The sequence below is a fragment of the Tinamus guttatus genome, unplaced genomic scaffold (genome assembly GCF_059628265.1).
Source record: "Tinamus guttatus ecotype Peru unplaced genomic scaffold, ASM5962826v1 Tinamus_guttatus_pri_ptg000222l, whole genome shotgun sequence".
Taxonomy (NCBI): Eukaryota; Metazoa; Chordata; class Aves; order Tinamiformes; family Tinamidae; genus Tinamus; species Tinamus guttatus.
In genome coordinates this window covers 4340182-4362809 of record NW_028288756.1, presented here as the reverse complement: position 1 = coordinate 4362809, position 22628 = coordinate 4340182, and the positions used below count along the sequence as shown (strand labels likewise).

Sequence of the window (22628 nt, the reverse complement as noted above, 5' to 3'; positions counted from 1 at the left end):
CTTGGGCAGAGAGGAAACTCAAAAGGATAGAGAAAGCACAAAGGTTGACTCATTTAGTTTCTCAAATTATTAACATGTTCTCTTGAATTAATTTTAATGTACTTTTTGTCTGAGAATCAAATTAATACATTTTTCCCTCCTCCAAAAGCAGATACACCTCTTCCTTGAATAACCTAGTTGTAAAATAAGTAAATTACAAAACCAGAAACAAGAATAGAAGGGTTTCCATACAGTAGCACAGAAAGTCCCTGTCTCCACTGTTGTAAGGATAAAATGACATGAGAACGGAAGATAATTCTTTTGGAAGTACAGTTCTTATGTAATAAATATTAGCACCAGTTGAATAGCCAAATTATAAATATTTCACATACAGTTTAGTGGTTGAATTTGGTATTAACATTGAAATCTTGCTGTTATTTCACACCCTGATCCCTTGCTCTTCACACTATCAAATGCCTTCAAGCTTTTGAGGGAACTGTGCCCACATGAGGACTGCTAGCTAAACCTTACTATACAGACCTGCTGGAACATCACACTTTGCCTTACAGTGAGTCTTGCCAAAATGATATTTACTGTGCACTCTTAAATCATTTCTTCATAATATGTGCACACTTCACAGTGTATTTTTGTCTAAACATTAAATTCTGAAAAAAGCACCATGTTAGCATATTAATTCCATTCCATACTTACTAACTTTACTTGCGATTATAGAGAAATTGTACTGTGCTGTGCTTTCTCTGTCCAGTAATTCATTAGTAGCAATGGTTCCTTCAGTAGCATCTATTGTAAAGTAGCTGTTCCCATCATTCTTCCAATCTATGAAGTACCTGCATGTGAAAAACATTAAACAAAATAGATGCAAATGTGCAATGATTACACATTTATCACAAAAACAGTCTAGCTAGATAAGGAAATGTTGTTATTTTTATCTCCTCAGCTATTGCTGTCTTTGAGAAGACAATAAATAGCAATTTGCTCATTTATTTTTTGGAGATTGGGAATGCTCAAGGGGAGCATGTACTTTTTGGTGTTTAGCGTATTTAAAATCTTTGTGCTCTGAAGAAGTTGATACATGGCTTCTGCGACTCTGATCGCTTATACAAGTCACTTCGGAAAACACTAGATAGGTTTGGAGGGAAAAAGAGAAAAGATGTGCAGAATAGTGCTTGTGATGGCTCAGATCTGGTCTCTTTGCATTCATTTGTAGCTCAAAACAAGCCAGAGATAGGCTCACTGGGTTTGAAGAGTTGCCCTATGGGAAATGTATGGACTCTTGGCACAGCTTTCTGTTTCCAGAGTGAAAGGTCCCTCATGTAGGGAATGCCTGGGGAGCACAGGAGAGAGAAGAGTCTGGTCATTTCCAAGAAAAATAAAGGAATTTTTGCCTTTTGGGAAAACAACCTTCTCTGACCGGACCTGGGAAGAGTAAGGCAATTTTATTTATCTTTTTTATTCTCATTATGATTCTTTGTTAAAAATTACTAGCACAGAACAGAATCAAAACTTGAACTGTGTATTTATTTGCTGTTTTCTCTGTCAAGAACTTAATAGATGTATCTGCTTAATAATATGGCTGCTTACAAGCAATCTGATAATTATTCCAAAATCATTTCCCTTAAATGCTAATGAATTTGAAAGTCTATTTTCACATTTGATGCTACCATTTGCGGTTATAACAGAATAATAATTTTTCTGATGCAGTGCCCCTAGATACTAATTTCCTTTCCATTGTCAGTCCCTGCATACCTTGATAATATTTCTTAAAAACCAAAAAGGATGAAACTGAAAAAGCCATTTGAGAGTAGTATGCAATAAGAACAAAACAGCCCACAACAACAGGTATATTTAAAAGATCATAAAGGTCAGGAAACCATGCATATGACACCTCACTGCATGTAAAGCAGTGTCAAGAAAAGAGAGTATTTCTGTCTCTCATTAGCGTAACTTACAGAAAGTATAGATAGGCAATGTCACATCAAACAATACATTATTAGATACAAATTTCATCGAAAAAGAACACAATGATTGAAAGGATATGCAGCATATGCCTGAAGAAAGTATCTTGGATTTAGACTCAAGAATGCTAACAATCCAAGAGAACTTCAATACCTAATATTTACCAATAAGGTGGCATGCTCTTGACTCATTTCATTTAAACAAAATCATAAGCAATGAGGATGAAATAGGTTAGTTTATTAATTGTCAGTCTTCCTAACTAGTACACTGCTTTATTTGAGAAGCCTCATAAATGATACGGTAAAGGCAGAATATATCATTTTACACAGCTGAGCAGGCACATTTTCTTGGATATGATGACATTAACTAAGTTCATAATTTCACTTTCACTGTTCAAAATCTGGTTAACAAAAAAATTCTTAAAAAAATATATGCCATTTGTTAAAAATATTAATATCCCAAGATAAAAATTTCAGGAATAGTGAAATTACTCTTTCAGGCATTTCCTGTTTAATAAATCAGAATATCTTCCAAAATTGAATATGCATCCATACACACATAAACAGGATCAAAACTTGAGAAAGGAACTTTGCTTATCTCCCCCCTGTGTAAGATTAGCTTTGTCTAAGTATTCTGTGCACTGCAATGTAAGTCAGTGAAGACAGAACATGATCTAATTCAAATGGCAATGCAGGCAATAGGAGTTTTCTCATTTTAGTTTAATGATGCCTGAAGTAGACCCATGTTCCTTCACCAGTAGGCTTTAAAACTACAAAATACATACATTCAGTCTGAGAAGAGATAATTTATACCAATTTTATACACTGTTGTGTTTAAGGTTCAGTTCAAGCACAATTACTTGTAGGATCAGAATCTCATATTCTATCTGTGAATGTTCACGCAGGCAGTTAGTTTCATGCCCACTCCCTGTAAGCCTGCTTCTCAACACAAGCATTTGCAGGAGCTAAGCCAAACATACACATTGCAATACTAGCAGTTATTTTTTGCTGAAAATAAAACAGAAACCCTCTTGGTATCAGTGGAAATGGGATCAGTGGGAACTAAACAATATAATAAAAGTTCATTATCAGGCTATACAATTCTTCAAAATTCAGTCTTCATATATTTACACAACATGGATACTATATGCCAGTATTGTTAATAGGCTGGTTTCACCTTAGCATTATCTTAAAAGTCATCCCTATCTTCCCCCTTCGTCCTCTCTCCACGTGCTATAGTCATGATAAAAATACCTATAGTAGTAAATCGCCAGTCCGCTCAAGCTCCTCCCATCCTGAGCATCTATATGTTAGCTTGGCGCATGGAAGAGGTAAGGAAATATTGTGTTGCCTAAAAATATACTTATGAGAACAGCTGCAAAGAAGCAGCCCACCTTCCTCTTTTCAGTGGTTGTTCATGTGCAATCCCTTTGCTGTTCTGTCATGCAGGCTGGCCTAATGCAACAGCAACATTGTATAACAAGCATATAAAAACTTATAAAAAATTACCATAGTCTTTCTTTAAATTGACACCTAAACTCAGAGTGTGCATTTGTGTTCCCCATGTTGGCCCTTGGCGTACCAGCCTAAATACCTTGTTTTCTGCTTTTGAGCAACATAAGGAGGCCTTAAGGGGAGGCTGTGGTTGCTGGGATTGTTCTAGTGCTGAAGTCACTCTCGGGAAAGAAGATGTGACAAATGTAGAGAAAGTAAAAGTAACAAAGAATCAAGAGGCACCAGAAAAGGTTTGCCAGGTGCTGTGTGGTGGGTCACATCAAGCTGTTAGTGCTCTTAGCACAGAGGTACAATAGTGTATTTAGCCTTGTTTGTGCTCTCATGTAGCCAGCAGCTACCCTCATCAGTATCAAAAGGTGGCAACCAGGACTCAGACAGACTGCTTTGATATTATGGTGGACTGGAAGATCTCAGAAAGTGATTAAAACAGCAGAGATGATAGCAAATGCAATACCTTATTTGTAAACACTCATGCTTCCTAGAAAATAAGGACAAAAGCAGGAACAGTCTTGTGTTTCCTCTAGGCATACCAGTGCCTATTAGATACATGGGGGAACTCATGACTTTGGAGAAAAAAGTATTCTTCGAAGTTTTCTTTCTGTTTCTGTCTCTGAGAGGTAATTAGATATGGTCCTTGATAATATGGCCAAAGACGGACCATCTGAAATGGATTATGTCCCAGAAATGCAATTCCTAAAGCTTGCAGCTGATACTATAACCATGCAAACCAAGTCATGAAATTGAGGATCTGCATTATAGGGACAGATAAGAATGTTTTAAGGTAGACTGGACAGAGATTAAGGCCAAATGTGCCAGAAGTAAACAGGGAAAGGTGGAACAAAAGGACTACTAAATTAGAGAAGGTAGGTATGGTGCAGCTGCGGTAGACATAAAAAGAGGAACTCTGCCCAGACAACACAGTGGAAGGAAACAGGGAAGAAAAGGTGCACTCAACATCCTTTATGACTGATTGTAACAGTAATCAGGGAAGGAATAAGCATCCATCATGCCCCTCCAGACCATGTTATGCTACAGGCACTCTGGCCAAACTTGCTACTGCTGTGACCATATCCACAGTGTCAGCAAGCAAATAGAAAATGATGTGAAGGGTTAAGACATATTCAACTGGAAGCATCTTGAAAAAGGAAAGGAATCATCCAATTCAGTGAACAACTGTAACATTAACTTGCTTTTCATGTTTAATTTTACTGATTGACCAATAAAAAAGAGTAATTGCATCCAGCAAAATCAAAAAGTAAAAGAAAAAAAAAAGAAGAAAAAACAGAAAATGAGAGGGGCATTCCATTAATTTTACATTTGATGCAGTGCTACATCATCTGTACTTTTTATCAGTGTGAATATTTCTGTCTATACTTCAATTCTTATAACAAAACTGTAGTTCAAACGGACCCAGATGGTAAAAATTTATTTCATTAGTTCTGAATCTAAGAAACTCCCCAACCCAAATTCCCAACCCACATTTTCTGTGTACTCTCTGAAGGATTTGGCTGCCAACCTCAGTTTAGAAAGCATCTCATTACTCAAAACTACAGCACACTAAACCCAAAGACTGGAATAAAGCATTTTAGATGTAAGAAACTTCCTGTCTTGTCAAAATAAAAAGAAAGCTTTTTTTTCCCTTTTTTTTTTTCTTTTTTTTTTTCTAGGAATGAGATAAATATGACTTTTTCAGTGCCGGCTGGATCATTGGTGTTACTCTGTATTTTAAAATGTTTTGCTTAGTATTACTCACTTAACTTTTTTTAGTTTAACCACTCTGTGGGAACTGCTACAGAAAATTCTGTTGGTGAGCAACTATGTATGAAATATTAATGAAGAGCATCAGCTAGTGTGGGCTATGAACACTAAACGATTAAGGGAATTAATGAAATTACAGGAACACAGTTTTTCTTTTCTTCTTTTTTTTTTTTTTTTTTTTTTTTGCTTGGGGTGGGGAATAGCAGGGGAAGGAATGGCAGCAACACCAAAAGGCAACATTAGCAATACTGAATTAACAATACCGATTTGCAAAGGAGTGAAGCAAAACAATTCTGGTAATTTCTCTCCTGTAACTGAAGGTTACATTTTATGTCTTACAAAATAACAGATCTTAAGCCAAGATCTTCAAATATAGCTAAGTGACTAACTCCTAAAGAAATGGACTTAAGTGATCTTTCTATTTTTATTAAATGTTGATTGCAAGGAGTATCTACAAGCAAAAAAAGTCATTGAGAACATAAGCAGCTCAGGATAGGTGGTAATTAATCATTTGGCTTGGTGATGGCTTCTGGTTATTGGGTTTTGTGTAGAAGAGAGTTTTCCTGAAAAAAAAATCTTCTTGATATCTTTGGTTTGAGATGGACAAATAATATAATTGATAGACATGCTTTATAAAAAACATTTTAAACTCTTAACAAAAGAGTTCATCTCACAGTTTGTTGTTGGAAAACATATTTTTTACTCTGGCTCCTGCTGAGTCAGAACACTGATTTGGGGAAGAGAAATGTTGCAAAGTCAAAGAATACAGTAACGTGACAATCACTATTTGGGTTTCTGTGACCTTAAGTTGTTTAACTCGCCTTCCCTTTAAGATAAACTACAGGTAAGTGAAATTCAAAGTTTATTGCAACGTGGGACAGTTAAATACCACCCATCACATCAAAAGCAACTGATGGAACCTAAAACAAAATTAGAAACTGGAATAAAAAGATAATAAGATTCATTTGGGAAGTGTGATCAAAAAATCAATTGGGAATTTTTTGTAAACCAAATACATATAAAATTAAACAGATGAAAGAAATATGCAAAGCAGCAGTGTCAAGAAGGGTGCGGTACATAAAGAATGCAAATGAGGTGTTAGGTGTGGTCTGACTACTTGATATCCAAAGGGAATAATCATGTACTGTGGTTGGACACTTATAGACCTTTGCTACGTGTCCAGCAAATGGCACCTAGATAACGGTATTTTGTCTTGGGCATCACATCACTACGTAGATATCATCAAACTGAAGGATGTTTACAAAAGAGCAAAAGAAAAACTGTACTGCGTCCTGAATTATAAGAAAAGATTAAAAGAGCTAAAATATGTTCAGCTTCGATAAGTGATGGCAAAAGGGAGAAATGATAATAGTCTACAGAGAGCTGAAGGGCTTAAACGCGAAGAAAGGAAACACATTATTTTGTTCAGCATACAGGATCAGAGGGGTGAAATTAAGAAAGGGAAAATCTATGTTGTGCTGCAAAATATTTATGGCAATGATGTATATTACGCTGTATAAAAGAGAACTGATATGAATTCTGTCACTTGGCACAACAAACCTAAGCTGGAAAAAATAATGGAGAATGTAGGGTACAAAAAAAAAAATCACCAACAAAAATCCCTGTATTTCCTGAAAAATGGACTAAATAATCTTATCAGTCTCTGTAATGCTAAGCACTATGATCCATAACAGGAAGCAGTGTCCTCTTGGTACTAATACTCAGTTACAAATCTGCTCCAAGGTGCAGCTTCAAGTATTTTAAAATTGAGCCATGAAAGTTTTTGAGATTACAGTTATTAAAAAATAGACAAAAAAATCACAAGAAACTGACTTGTTTTATATGACTTTTCCATATGGAAATCATCTTGCCTAAAGGAAGTAGACCCAAACTTATCTAAGACATAAGAAACATAATCTGATAGAGTCATAGTCAGTATGAGTTATTAGAAGAGTGCAATGTTCGTAATACCAAAATAACATAGAAGGTTTTACTGCAATATTTTCTTGCCCTTAACCCCAAAATCTGCAGGAATTATAATAATGTTCCAGAGTGACAGATGTCATCCTGCAAGGTAGGCTTTTCTGTTTATTTGTTTAAATAATTTATTGAGCTTAAAGGGAGCATGAGCTCTGTGTACCCGTGCTAAGGATCTTCTGAAAGCTGCTGGTGCAGTAGAGGTCAAACCATAGAAACCCCTGATTAGTTTGTGGTCAGACTTTATCCTTTGTGTAGCTCTACTGTACCATTGCCACCCCAGGAGAAACCCACCCATACAGATACATTGTAGTCTATACCTTCAAGATTAAGTATTTGAAGGGGAATACAAACCATGGAGCAAAGCAAAACAAAAACAACCCTAAGAGAAGTGTGGAAAGGAACCCACATAGTCATTCAGTATGTTAAGCCTTTACAAAACATCTCTCCTAAGTGCACAGCCAGCCAATGTAATCCAGCTGCTGCCCTTCCTGGAGAAGTGGCTGTCTCCTACCCTTGCCTCCTTCCCAGCTGTATAAGTCCTGCAGTTCTCCCAAATGTGACTCCTTTGTAAAATGAAATGGCCAAGTTTAAAAAGAAAAAGTAGGTAAGTTTCAGTTGATGTCTTACCTAAATAGTTTCACAGATTGGGTTAATGAGGAGTTAAATTTGCGAACCTGAGGAAGACAATAACTTCCCCTGGTGTGGGGATGTTTTAAATGAAGCAGCTAAAGGTAATTATATACAGATGCCTTAAGGAAAAGGCAACCTACTTTGTCCAACCCAGTGCAGGTGCCTTTAGTAGTGCCTTATAATAACACAGAAATAAAGGAAAGAGGATCTGTAAAACGGGTTCAGGGGCATTACTTTAGAATGGTTAATTTGTTCACAGGTGAACAAAGGTACTTGCGCAGGGTACACTAAAGAACAAAAAAACTCCTCTTTGTATTCTACCATAACGGACATTTTTCATTCACATCTAAAAATATATTATTTCCCAATTTACCAATATTTTAGAATATTTCTCTTGGTTTTATTTTGATCATTCCACTCAAATAGCCACTTTAAAATCATTTTGTAAAGATTTTTCAAATGTGCTTAGCACTGACATAAAGCTGTTGCAAAGGCTGAATGCAAAAAGTAGTCCTTTAATGGAAAAGTGAGTTGTTTGTGTGTGTTTTAAAACACTTTGGCATTAAAAGTAGAGATTTTTTGAGTCATTTTAAGGATAGAATCCAAATTAATTTGATGCATTCTGCCCCTCTTTCCAAAGGAATTCAGCAGAATACTTTCTCACACTGGTAGTATTGTGATACCTATTTCGGTCTTTCCAGAAAAATCTTGTATATACTGTGCATTATCTAGTGATGCTTTAGAGCAGGGTAGGTGAAACTTCTACAGGTTGGGAGCAGGAACAAACAGTTCTCTGTCAGATTGTCCCAGGCCTATCATCTTCATGTCTTTCACATAACAGCAGATGTTCCATAGGAAAAAAATAACACAGTTTGAGTCTTCTGCATACTATATAACTGGGTTCTGCATAATACAGGCTGCATACTTCTGCATTTCTTAATCAGAAGGGTGAAGGATTAGTAATTTTAGCAGCCAGCACTGCTGCAGTCACCTGATATAAGTAATATCAATGCAAACAAATTATACTTTGCTCCTCTCGAGAAAATCAAACACTGTGCAGAATTAATTGACAGGAAAGCAGTGGCTGCAGACACACAGAATCTGATGATGGATCAGAATCAACAGACAGAAGCTCTTAAACTTTTCATAAGCCTTATAAATCTTACATACAAATTTCAGTAAAACACCCTAGACAATAGAGGAAATAAAATGTGCCACACTTCAATTATCAGCCCTTCCAAGCTGCCAGTTCTGCCTGTCTACTAATTCCATTACTTCCTCCCCCTCTCCATTTAAAGTTGTTGTTCATTTGCTTATCAAACTCTTCCGTCAGCCCCACTGTCATGCTTTGCATTTCTCATGGTGAGTCGAGTATCTTATCAAAATGCTTTGTCCTTCAGAAAATGCATTGTTTTCATTCATTTCTAACATCATTTTACTGCCTCATTGAGCAGGCAGAACTGCAAGACAGCAGGGAGAGAGAAAGCTTTGCCCTAAGTTTAATTATGTCTCGGTTATGTGGACTAAGAGCAGCAGTACAAGGCACATTGGAAATAACCCCTTTGCTACATGCTGAACAACAGTCAGTATTGCTTGGATGGTGTTGTAGCGCAGCACTTTCTCTACCAGCACCACAACTATAGGTATATATCAGCATCTCTTAATGAGTAGATGGAGAACAGAGAGTTAGGAAGCAAATCATTTCAAGTGGATTCCCTGGAGCCTTAAGAAGGCTGAGAGGGAAAAGACAAATGTGGATTGCTCCCTTAGATGTTCAGCCCCACAGAAATGAAAACTTTGTTTTCTACTTTGGGGGCACATGACACCAAGTGATAAGATGGAGAGTGAAGCTGTATTATACTTCCTCTGTTTCTATTCTCTAACTCCTTCTGAAATGCTTTAACACTTGAACCCACTCCAGATTGCTACAGCAAAAAACATCTGCTATATAGAAGAGCAACTTAGAACCTCTTATGCCATTATCCGTGGCATAAATTACAGAATCCCAGAATTGGAGAATGGTTGAGGTTGGAAGGGACCTTTGGAGGTCAACTAGTCCAACCCCTCTCTGCTCAAGCAGGGACACCTGCATATGGCACAGGATCATATGCAAGTGAGTTTTGAATTTCTCCAGGAAAGGGGACCTCTCTGCGCAACCTGTTCCAGTGCTCTGTCACCTTCACAGTCAAGTTGTTCCTCAAATTCAGATGTAAACAAGCCACTTCAGTTTGTGGCTTTTGCTTCTTCTCCTGTCACTGGCCACCACTGAAAATAGTCTGACCCCTTCCTCTTGATGCCCTCTCTTAAGGTATTTGTACACATTGGTAAGGTCCCCTCTTAGTCTCCTCCAAATAGAGAGGCTCATCTCTCAGCTTCAGGAGAAATTTAGATAGAAAGGAATCTAAGTTGCATACATTAAAATAGCTATTATTGTGAAAAGGGACATCAAATCTTCAATTACAAATTCTTGAACCATAATTTCATGCTAAGAAGCATGGTTTCAGTTCTGACTTTGTGAACCACTTTGCTCAATAACCACCTAACAGCATCATATAAGTTTTCCTTAGAAGTTGGTTTAAGTTTGGCCCTTCATAAATCTCTCAGTGTCAATCCAAGACAGATTCACAGTCTGAGGTGGTACGTCCACAACTGTTAAACCTCTGTTTTAATCTCACTGTGCTTTTTGAAATGCTTGCAAAATACACTGCTGCGGAAATTTGGAATAAGAGCCCTTTATCTAAAATCGGGAAGGCTATTATTTGAGCTAAAGTAAGATGACAGTGTGCACCTCTGGGACACAAACTCTCTTTGCAAAATCACATCACCAGGTGGTACAATTATAATAGGCTGCTGTGAAGTAAACTAGAACTATTATGGTCATATTGCTCCTTTCCCCTCACCCTGTCTTCAGTTAATTTAAAAGCTTTCCCTGCCAAGTTCTTCTCTTCTGCCTTGGAGCTGAATGCAATCTTCTTGATTTTCAGCATCTGCTTCCTTTACAAACAGGGCATTTACTGAAAGAACCAATCCCTGAACTTCTTGGGTCTGCACATAATTTTAATGCCAGATTCCTGACTAATATTTTATAGACTGATATGGTTGCATATGCCAACTGAAGATCACTTACTGTTACTGTAAATGCATCAGTAAGTTGAGGAATAACTGTATATTACTGACTAAAAATAAAGTATATATAATATATAAATATTATACAATATACAATACACAATATACAATATACAATATATAATATATAATAAAGTATATTACTGACTATAAATAAAAGATATTGGCATTTATCTGTTAAAAATCTTGCTTTCAGTTGCTTTTGCCTTTGCTGGACTTGGAAAGAAAACTTCAAGCAGTTAAGTTTTTTAGCATTTCACACAAAAATAATGCAACTGTTTCCAGGAGTAAATCTAGGATAAAAAATCAGTCTTTTATTTGGAAATAAAAGAGCAGCCTTTTTGACTTATGCCAGAGACTATCCACTTATGTTCTATGATCCTGCCAGTCCTGTGAGAAGCCATGCAGTCTGAAAAACCCATCTGCACGTATTCTACCAGGACAAAGCGGGGCTTTTCAGCTGAAGTCTCTGAAGCATCTGTTCCCAGTAAACACGCTGCAGCATCAGTTACAGTTCTGGTAAGTGCAAGCTCATTTTCAATTCCCAGTGAAGAGGGTTCTCTTCACTTTAGTCCCAAGTGCACAGACAGAGCTGCACTTTGCTTGCAATGGCCTCCTGTAGCAACTCCAAGCTGATCATTGGCGTAGAGGTACCACAGTGCTCAAATTAATGTAACTTTCTTGTCAGCTGAGCTGTGATAACTTTGCCCTCATCCATTCCCCCTGAGGTAACCCATATCTCATCCATTACAAATTTGAAGCAAAGCATATTAACTTAAACTGTGACTGGGATCACAGTAAAACTTTGTTAGACATTTCTTGCTTGACAGTTGCAACAGGTAAAGCATAGATAAACAGTCAATTGCTGCCATTCTGCTATAGAGAAGTAATTCAATAAGCTGCAATAAAATAGCTGTTTTGAAAGACAAGGAAATAGCTATAGGAGAGAGAATGATGATCAGCAGAATAAGAGCCTGGTATTAGGCTGGCTGAGTTTAGGATTTGTAAGAAAAGTCTCATATGTGAATTAGAAGAGGGACTGCAAATGACAGAAGGGGTCTGGGGCAGGAACTGAGAGGTACTGGTGCAGAACTTCAAAGTGGTTGGGCTGGATGAGTTGGAACTCTGACACAGACGTCTTAAAAGTAGTCGAGGAGACTGGGACTTCATTAAAACACATGGGATGGCATGGAGTTAGAATTGGAACAGAGACAAACAGGCAGGAATAGCACAAAGTCTGTACAGCTCACTAAAGCAAATGAAAACGAAACTCACCTTTTCTGTCTGCATTCCACCACCTTTTCTGTCTGCAAAACCTACTGGCAAAGCATCCCTGCTAATGTGCTCAGCTATTAAATGGAGAGGCTCAGGGTGCTGGAACTAATGATCCTAATATTTCTGATCATCTGAATTATGCATTGTTGTCACAGAATGAGATTATTCTTTTTGTAGAAACAGAAAATTGTAAAAAGCATTGTACACCCACAGAAATATATGAAGAAGAATATAGAATTGGAAGGTCAAGTTTCTTGTGACATACATAAGTGAATTCATCTTGCTGGTGTTTGTATATTGCATATCTTTTTGTTCTTACATGATGAAGTTTTGCACTGAAAACAAACAAACAAAAAATCCAAAACGTACACACAAAAAACAACCTATCCATAAAGATTTCTGATCTACAGTGAACTAGCTGAGTAAGCAAATAAGGTCACTCCTCTGGAGCCTCATGCAGGAAATACTGACTTGCCCCAAAGATTCAGAGGACAGGCTTGGCCTGTGACTAGTACACCTGAATTTTTGTGTTTTTAATATCATGGTTTCAAGACTGTAGACTTGAATAAAATAATGTGCAGTCCCCACAACTTTCCTCCTCTGAGTGGTTCTTGTGGTTCATAAAGCAGCGCTCCTGAGCCAAGCAGGGGAGATCTGAAGGGCAGTGTTGTGGCACTCACCATGAAATTCATTGTAATTGGGGTGAGAACTGCAGTTCACATCAGAGGCAAAAATCCTTTCATGCTCTATGCCATACCATCATCTCCTAGGAAATTTGACAGCTTTAAGGCACCCATGAAAAGTTGTTCAGCTGCACACAGTGTTAGATAAACTTTACTTTTCATGTAAACTCAGCCTTTCCATTTACATTTTCTTTCTTGTTATTTGGATTGCACTATCCCAAACTTCACAATTACTCAGTGATTTTGAAAAAGCCCTAAAATACCTTGCACCAGAAGCGATGAACTTAAAGCAAAAACCTCTTGGTATTTATAAATTGTATGCATTGGCATGAACACTAGATTACAGGTGCTTGTTTCTCCTACCTGGCTTACAACCATCATAAACTAGAGGCATCCAAGAAGAACATGAGATTGTTGCTCCCTTCAGATGCACTTTGGGATTTTTAATGGCCACAAAGCACACAGGACCACAGTTTAACATTTATGCTGAGCATCTCCTGCAGCACTGTGAAGAAAATAGGAATGGACAAAATAGCTCTCTGAAGAGACATAAACTCTAGATTTAGCATAGTTTGAAAATCAGGTGCACTGGGGTAATGTTCCAAAACAACTTCAAAATCAGTCACCCTTGCAGGTGCTGAATACCTGCAGCCCCTTTTCTCCTTGTTTTTAATTTCCCTCTCTTACTGAATGTGCGCTCTGTGCCCCTTCATTTCCACATCTCTGTCAAGTATCATTCCACAAAACAAACTTTTAAAAATTGATTTCTCTGGGAACTTAGCTTCTGCAATAGGAAAAAGAGAAAAGAGAAAGAGCATATTAACTGTAGCATTTTAATGGCTTCCAGTGATATATTTTTCCTTTTCTAAGCACCTGAATCTAGTCTCCACTCTTAGCTGTTATCTTCCCCTTTTTGCCATGTCTAGCATAACGGACAATGTTTTTGCCTGATAAAATGGATTAAGTTCCTTTGACTAATGCTGCTTCCTTTAATGTGAGCTGTTTCAGACTGCTTTGCTCTCCAGAGTTTTGCTTCTGTTGCATACAGTGCAGATTTGTCTTTTCTCCCAATCTCTATTGTTTTAGCATATTGTTGATTTTTTTGTGGTTGTAATGGGCATCAAAATGGCCAAACTGCTATAGAAAAAAGCATTTCAAACTGTACCACCCAGCAAATTGTATCAGCTGCTGTCTCAAAGAACGTACTTTCTTTTCCACGGCCTTTTAAAGGCTTATGTCATTAGAAGATGTTCAGATTTCCTCTGCAAAATATGATGGGTTTGATGGAGCCATTATTTACATCTGTGAGACAACCTAGAATTTAAACAGCTGAAAGAGCATAATTGCTGTAAGGTACATTTGCAAGTTGTAATGATGTACAGCTCTTTCCAAGTAATTTATGGTTTTCTAACTTCTGTTCACTGACTTTCAGTCTCAGTTGGAGGATATAAAACTCATGGAATACAGAACACTACATAAATAACTAACCATTGCATACACCACTTTTTTTTTTTTTTTTTCACTTAGACTAGTGAGCATTTGAATACATATTCTTCCAAGACATAGCAGCTTGGTCAGAGCTCACTTAAGAAAGAATTTTATCACTGAATTCAAAGAGATGGAGACGAAGTTGAATATGCAGAATCAAATCTATCATTAGTTTAAATGAGGCGAGCTAATGAAGAGATTTCAGTGCTGAAACATCTTTCAACACCAGACCATGACAAGTGCTACAGCTTTTCTGACAGTTTTCTGACTCAAACTCCTCAGCATGTCAGTTTGCTTATGGGAACCGTCCTTGTCCTTAGAGCAACTGTACCACTCCCCAGGGTCAATTAATTCAGTGTGTGGCTGCCTTCTGGGAATGTATCCCTCTGGGAACACTCCTGTTTCAGGACAGAGTCTGTGTTTTTCCCTGCACACAAACCAGCTGCAATTCCTTAAAAAGGACCCAGGAAGCACCTCTGTGATACTGCAAGGGTCATGGTCAGAAAACTGAGTAGTGAAGCTAAAATGCAAGGATATTTTATAAATCAGTACACAGATACAGCTTGCAAGATAAGTTCCCCAAGCTAGTGGTCAAAGTTATATCTTTTGACTCAATGTGTAAAGGTCCGTTTAAATATCCAACTGATGACTTCAGGGTCAACACAAACACCTCAAAACAACATAAAAATCAGGATTGCAGCAAAGTCTGCATGGAGACACCCTCATCTTAAAATAGGGGATTTTCATGTGTAGATGTAAATATAGGATCAGGAACTAAAGTATGAAGTCTCCTAAGATAGTCTGTGAAATATGAATTTTCACTGAGGACACGTTATACATTCAAATAATACGAGAAATGGCTCAGCAATATGATTAAGGGACTAGCTATCTGGTCACAAGAGTCAGCAGAACTTTCAACATAATATTGACTTCAGGGAGATAATGTTCATAGGCTTCCCACCAAGCGAAAAGGTTCCTGTTTTAGTCATAGTTACTGAATGTTTTTATCCTGTCTGGAAAGGATTCATAGTCAACTATATTCTTGTATTAGAAAATAACAAAGGATGTATTTAAAAATATGCAGCAAACAAAACTAGTCACAGCATTAAGCAATAATTAACAGTAAATTTCACTGGTGAAGCAGGAGTTAAGACACTGTTGCATATTAAATTTTTGAATATGATTACAACATAGCATCTAACAACTTTATTGTACATTTCGAGAATATATATACTGAGTCCAAATATAGATATTTAATAAACATGGCTTATGTTAAAAAAGTCCAAATCAATTTTGTAGTGAATTAATTTGGAAAACATACTCTCAGCAATTATATGCATGACTGTATATGTATTTGGTAGTCAGTAGTGACATTTTACTGTTCCATCATATTCCCATTTGATTTAAAGATTAACGACTTTTGTTCTGCCTCATATATTGTTCATGACAGCCTGAAGTGAAAAATGTTTCCTGAAGTCAGGTAGAGCCAGCCTGGATTGGTACTGGAAGTATGTACATCTTACACTAAATCTCCTTCTTTACTGGTACCTGAGTCTGGTTCACTTTTTCTTCTAATGTCATTGGAAATACATCAGCAAAAATGATACATTACATTTGTATAATATCTGCCCTCCGCCTTTGTTTCAAAAAAAGAAGCTATACCAGTATAAGGAAGGTTGTGCTGATACGGATTTACACTCAGGACTTCTCCTGAGGTCTGCTGAGCAGTGCAGTGTTTGTCTGTAATTACATCTCCACAGCCTTGGCCAACACAGATAGAGCAATTATTTATTAAAGCACTTGTTATTTGCCACATGTGAAGAGGGGACAGTTGCTATGAAAGCACTAACACTTACTGTCACCTGGTGATGTGTAATAGAGATGTAGGAGGTACAATTTCCCTTTTCACCTTCAACCAGTTTTTCATGGAGGCCCCAGACAGACCTGTATTTTTATTTCCTCACTCTCATATTATCTGAAGTCATGTCAGTATAAGGTAATTTACACGATCCTCCTCAGCTGTCAGCACTTTACACATTTTGCCAGATAACCACCTAGACTAACACCTCACTTCAATACTTTACAGACCAAGAGCTATCCGTTATGGTAACCAGATTGGAACATTTGATATACTCTTTCCAAGCTCTTTGCTGCCTACATTCACCCCCAGCAGGAGTTTGAGTTGTGTGAAAGTTACTGACAGAAGAAAAAGCCTTCTCAAAGCTCACCTTACAGAACTGCTGCCAGCATCGAGGTCTTGTGCTGTCACTGCGCCGATAATTGTCCCCACAGGAGTATCCTCATAGACCTCCATTGTGTACAAAGGCTTGCTGAAAACTGGTGGCTCATCCATGTCCAACACATTTATTTTCACAGTGGCGGTGTCCTTGAATGGACCCACAGAGTGGAATCGATGGTCAAGGTGGAGATTGGAGGCCTCGACTTTAAAGGTGTATGCTTTTTTTGTTTCAAAGTCTAATGGCTGTAAAAAGAGCAAAAGCAAAATATCAGGTCTGACTAAAAATTAACGCTGCAAAATCAGTTTGGCAGGATTAATCTGACACAGCTTAAGATGTCTTCAGTGCAGTCTTCAGCAGCTGAGCTAATCATCTAAGCTTCTTCTGCGGCCACTGGAGAGGAACAGACATCTTTAGCCTGTAGTTCATTTCTTGCTAAAGCAGTTATCTGAAATGTGCCAGACGAGTCACCCCCAGGAACTGACTATTTCTCCACATTAACTAGTCAGAATGACTGACAGGGTTGCAGACACCTGTGCTGTAGATGTCTGGAGTTAAATGGGTGAGATTCCCCTCTTGCAAATGAACCTTGGACAGGCTAGCCAGAGCAATGCTTTTTCAGCTCCCTTGTGTCTGCAGCATGATCAGCCATGTCCAGCTAACCTGGTTCCTTAAAAAAAAGATTTGTACTTCTTTTAGCAGGGAAAGCTTTCAAAGAAACACACCTGTAATGGAAATGAGCCCAGATGAAGCTATATACCAGCTATATATATAAGCTATATATAAGGAGGCAAACCAAATTTCAGGTGCAGCTGTAAATCTGAATTCAAATCTCATTTGAATCAATGTTTTCCTGCAAAATCACTGTCTTTAAAGAGGAAATCTTATTCATGCAGCATATATGAATACCAGGTATGTTGCAAACATAGACTTAGACACTGTCTTATGATCCCAGCTGTAATTCATACCATCTTGAAGACAGCAGAGCAGCTTTTGTGCACCTATCCCTCTTTCTGACGGAAATACATTCTGCAATGGGATTGTTTTACTCAGGATTTCTGTCAATGAACATCAGTTTAGTGTCTTCGGTTTTACAAAAGTAATCAGCTTTAAACCTTAATGCAGTCATATTTAGTTGAAGCGACATAGAAGCTTTATTTTCAGTTAAAGGGTTTAACTGCATTGGCGTTCATGTTTTTTTAATGTTACTGAAGCATTTTTTTCCTTATGGCTGGGTAATACTGGCACCTAGTGGTTCTGTTTGTAAGTGTCGAGTTAGAAATTTTCTGACTGGAAAGGATATGTGTGCTACCTGGAAAGAAGTACACCATCATCATAGGAGCAAGAATAGGTTAATATTGCTCCATTTTTTTTTCTCCTAACCATCATTACCTCAACGTTTCCAGTCATTTCTCACAGCTAGCATAGATTTAAATTATGTCATTTTCTGTCCTTATCACAACAGGACATCATTGGCCAGACGCCTGGCTGGCGTAAACTGGAGTAGTTCCATTAAAATCAATGGAGTTACCTTGATTTACATTAGCTGAACAGCTAGTATAATGGTCTTAAATCCTTATGAAAGACATTATAAATTTTACAGACTACACGGCCAGTCTTTTCTGAGCTGGGGATTTAAAATTAGACATCCAAGTCTACATGCCATGAAAATACTCAGGCTTGAAAATCTAGTAACCAATCCACAGCCACATGAAACCACTCTTCTGCACACAGAATTCCCAGTAAAAGCCATTAAGAGCTGCAGTTTCATGACAGGACCAGAAGTTTTAAAGAATGCAAATGAGGCAGTTTTAGTTTTTAAGAATGTTAATGAAATATATTTCCAGAGATGTTTTGCATCTGTGTCATAGCTGACTGCCAGGATTTGCAGACCAACCTGCCAAAGGTATGCAGTTATCTACAATTTTTCAGCAGCAGTCAAGTTCTCACCCAAATGCTAATTAATGAGCTGGTCCACATGTGCATGGGCCCATTCGGAGTTCACTCATCACATCACGCTGTGTGTCAGGCAGCACAACCTGAATGCACATGTTGCCTCTGTGACAAACATCCCACCAAGGAAAAAAGCAGATAAACCTGAATCTGCATGCAGAAACATGTCAGGTGTGGAGGCACTTGGCTGTAATTTTGCATCATTCTGAGGGGCTGCAATATATGCAGTTGTACAATATATGAGCGTCCTTGCAAGCTCTCTTCCACGGAACTACTCTTAAAGGCAGCAGTACCAGACCATGGTCAGTGCCTGGTACACAGATTTCATGATACAAGGGGAAAGGACTCCTTTTATGGGGAGGCACAGAAAGGAGCAAAATTTCTCCCAATTCTGTGCCCTGTTGTGCTCAGGTTGGCCTATTTTAGAACCACCCAGCCACCCAGAAGCTAGATGCTGCACTGAATTAGTTTTCTCCCACATATTATGGGGACATTTTGCTGTACAGTATATATTTGAAAGGCTAGTTTAAAACTAAGAGAGGAAAATATTTTCTCACTGCAAACTCAGGGCAACCCATTTCCTTTCGCTGTCCTTCCATGGCAGTGGTGATAAATACAGCTAGAGGTTAAACAACGTCAATGTGCAGACAATGCACAGAACAGATAACGCTCTAAATAAGACAAGACAGGCTGAATGCTCTGACCTCGCTTCACAGAAAGTAAGCAGAGACAACCTCCCACAAAGCAGTGGAAGTTAGTCCTTAGATATGCAAGGCTAAACTGCAGCCAAAACATTTGTGGATAGGCCATGAGTTGCAAACAGTAAATCTGCACAGTTAAGCCATGCAGATAATTATCGACAGTCTCAGATTTTGGCATTCATCTGGTAGGTCTGGGGTCCACCTGAAAACAGAAAAATTGAAAGTCTAACGGGCTCTCAGACAAGAATTCCTGGCTTTTAAGTTTTAACAATCATGGAATACCATTTATTTGTATGACTTGATGAATACCAGATACTACTCAGATCTGTGAAGGAGTGGTTCACACAATGTTTTAGCTGTCAAAATTTTGTTTTAGGTTTTTACATTTTTTGCTGCCAAGGGGTAAAGGTCCGATGCTGCTCAATCCCATTTTCTTTTAAAAACCTGAGTACTGCTAAGCGTACCAAGGTTAGGGAGCAGCTAAATATTAGGTAGAGTACTCAGCTCTTCAAAGGACTCTGTAAGATTACTGAAAGTTCTTTCGGTTCAGATCTTAATCAGAATTAAGATCTTAATCATATCTTAATATAGAATGACTTCATAAAGTTTTTTTTTTAATTAACCAATAGAAATATTTATTCTTCCTATTAAAAATAAATATATTCAAAAAGGTTCAAATAACATTCAAATAATTGTATTAAATTTCAATGTTTTTACAGAGCAAACAGCAGCTTTGCTAACATTAAGGAACCTTTTTATTAACCATGGACTATTCAGCTATTATAGGAGCATTTCTAATTGATATTCGAGGTGTCAGTGTCCGAATAGATGTGCTCAGCTCCCCTACCAGTTCTTATCAGCCTTCTCTGTGTTGTGGATATAAGCTTCTCTATATAGATGCATAGTACAGCACTATCACCGTGTGCACAGCTGTGTGTAGCAAAGGCGTTTTACAAATCCCAAAATCAAATAACGCATAATGACACATCACTTTATCTTGCAACTCAGGAGGTACCATGAACTGGTTTATTCAGTGTGATCCAGAAAGCACATAAACAGGTTAGGTTTGGAAATAAATATATTTTGAAATATTGCTGTGTACCTTTTATTCAAGATAGAATCAAAGAAATGCTGATATATAGAGATTTATCTATATTTAAATTGATATTTATATATATGAAAATACATACATACCGTTAATAAAAACTAAATAACTGAATCAGAAAAAGGGGTTGTAAGATATAATGATACAATACTTTCATTATATAATTTCATTCTTCTGATGGGAAGTATGAAAAGAATGGGAAAATATCTACACTGTCAGCTTCTTCTTCTTCACAAAGAGGCCCACATTAGAAACTTCAGATATTTCTGATTTTTTAATGTATACATAACAGATACAGTGATATCGTTAATGATAAAAATATTCATGATCCAAATGTACAACAGGGGAACAGCCACATTTTGCTATTGGACTGTCATGGGACATGACTTTTGCGGGGAATTGCTATTGGTAATGGCATCAGAAAACAGGGGTAGTTTGAAGAGGGACAAGAGAGGTTGCCTTGAGTGAAAGTTAAAAATTAAATGTACTGGATGTTTATTTTCTTTATGAACAAGAGGTGGAGAGGGGCACTTTGGGAATAAGAGGTACTTAATATTCCCAAGGTGGGAGGCATACACAGAGTTTTGCTTGGAAATTTGTAGCTTGGATATCAAGGGATGTCTACGAGGCTTGATAAGCATCTGATTAGCAGGGTGTAAGATGGGGCCAGACTCTTCTCAGCGGCCAGTGATAGGATGAGAGGCAATGGGCACAAACTGAATCACGGGAATTTCCATCTGAACATGAGAAAACATATTTTCACCGTGAGGGCAGCTGAGCACTGGAGCAGGTTGATGATAGAGGCTGTAGAGTTTCCAACCCTGAAGATTTTTGAACCTGATGGGACACAGTCCTGCAGCCTGCTCTAGGTGACCCTGCTAGAGCAGGTGGTTTGAAACACATGGTCTCCAGAGGCACCTTCCAAACTCAGTTGTTCTGTGATTCTGCGAATTAACCTGGTAAATGTAAGGAAATGTCCATATTCCTACATTAAAAAAAAAAAAAAACTTTCTGCCACTGTAATGTATCTTTTTTTTTTCAAGAGAGGGAGCAGTTTGTTTTTCAAGCAGCAGGAAAGGTACGGGAAAGGGCAGAGGAAGGTAAGACAAAGCAGGAACATGATAATGTAAGCTGTATGTACTATGCAGTAAAGATGCAATATTAAATTTACTGGAAAAAAAAAGTAAATAGATTTCTGTAGAGAGGAAGGACAGTTTAAATCACAGCCACCAGAGTATGGCCTAGTGAAAGCAGCAGGCTATGTAACACACTCTTTGCCTTTAATGTTCCATCTAGGCGTATAGATTGGAGGGGAAATCTGAAAAATCTCTTAGTCTAGCTAATCCACCCATGGCCAATCAAGCACTGACTGCTAAGAAAAGAAAATCATAAGGTTGATTATTTGAATGCCGGGAGGTTCATGCAGGACAGTGCGGCTACATGGGACCATGATACAATGTGCTCAGGAAGCAGAATCTAGGAAGCAGATTTCGTCCGAGATTTTAATGGCACTGTGCTCATGCTCCTAAAGTCTGAGCCAGCATCACTGGCTTTCTTCTGGATTAGCTTCTGCTGAGATAGTCAAGAGGTCTCTGCACACGCTGGACCTACACCTGTAATTCATCTTTAGTTTAATAAATGTAGTGTCAAATGTTCACTAACGGTCCGGACACAGTGAGAACAAGAGAATCTCCCTTTTTTTTAATGTGGTTATTAAGGTTTCTTATCATTTTTGATAAAATCAGGAGCTTGCCCAGGGCTGAAGTTAATCCTTCAGTCCCTGAAGAAGTGCTCAGTGTCCCATCTGGGGCCACCACACTCCTGCCAAAAGGAGAGGGTCCCTTATGTCATCCTGCTTCTTGTTGGTCGCTCATGGTATGCTGAACCAAGGAAGGACAGCAGACACTATATACATGTAAAACCTGAAAGAGACTGTATTAAACAGAGAGGTTTATTCTGTGCCTAATATGCTAATATTTTTTTACTCTTATAAAGCACTACATGTATGCAGCACTATCCTAAAGCCAGACATTCTTCCCTCTTTTTACTGACATTGTTTTTCCTTTTTGTGAGACAGAGAGGTGATTATAGTATTAACCACACAGTGGTGCTAAATGGCATTAGGATCATATTATTGGCAGGATGTAAGAAAATCGACTCCTTTTTAATATGTGTATATTACAAGACAGTAGTAATAAATCTTATATTGGCTCATAGCTTAA

The 22628-nt window shown here is 37.9% G+C and overlaps 1 protein-coding gene across 1 annotated transcript in view; it reads right to left on the bottom strand.

Moving 5' to 3' along the window:
• CDH12 (cadherin 12) overlaps positions 1-22628 on the bottom strand; it is a 141644-nt gene that overhangs the window by 15372 nt on the left and 103644 nt on the right. Inside the window, exons 6-7 of the mRNA XM_010225717.2 lie at positions 16639-16892; positions 691-827 (exon numbers count right to left, since the gene is read on the bottom strand). Of these exons, the coding sequence (XP_010224019.2) occupies positions 691-827; positions 16639-16892 (391 nt within the window). The remainder of the gene's footprint in view (positions 1-690; positions 828-16638; positions 16893-22628) is intronic.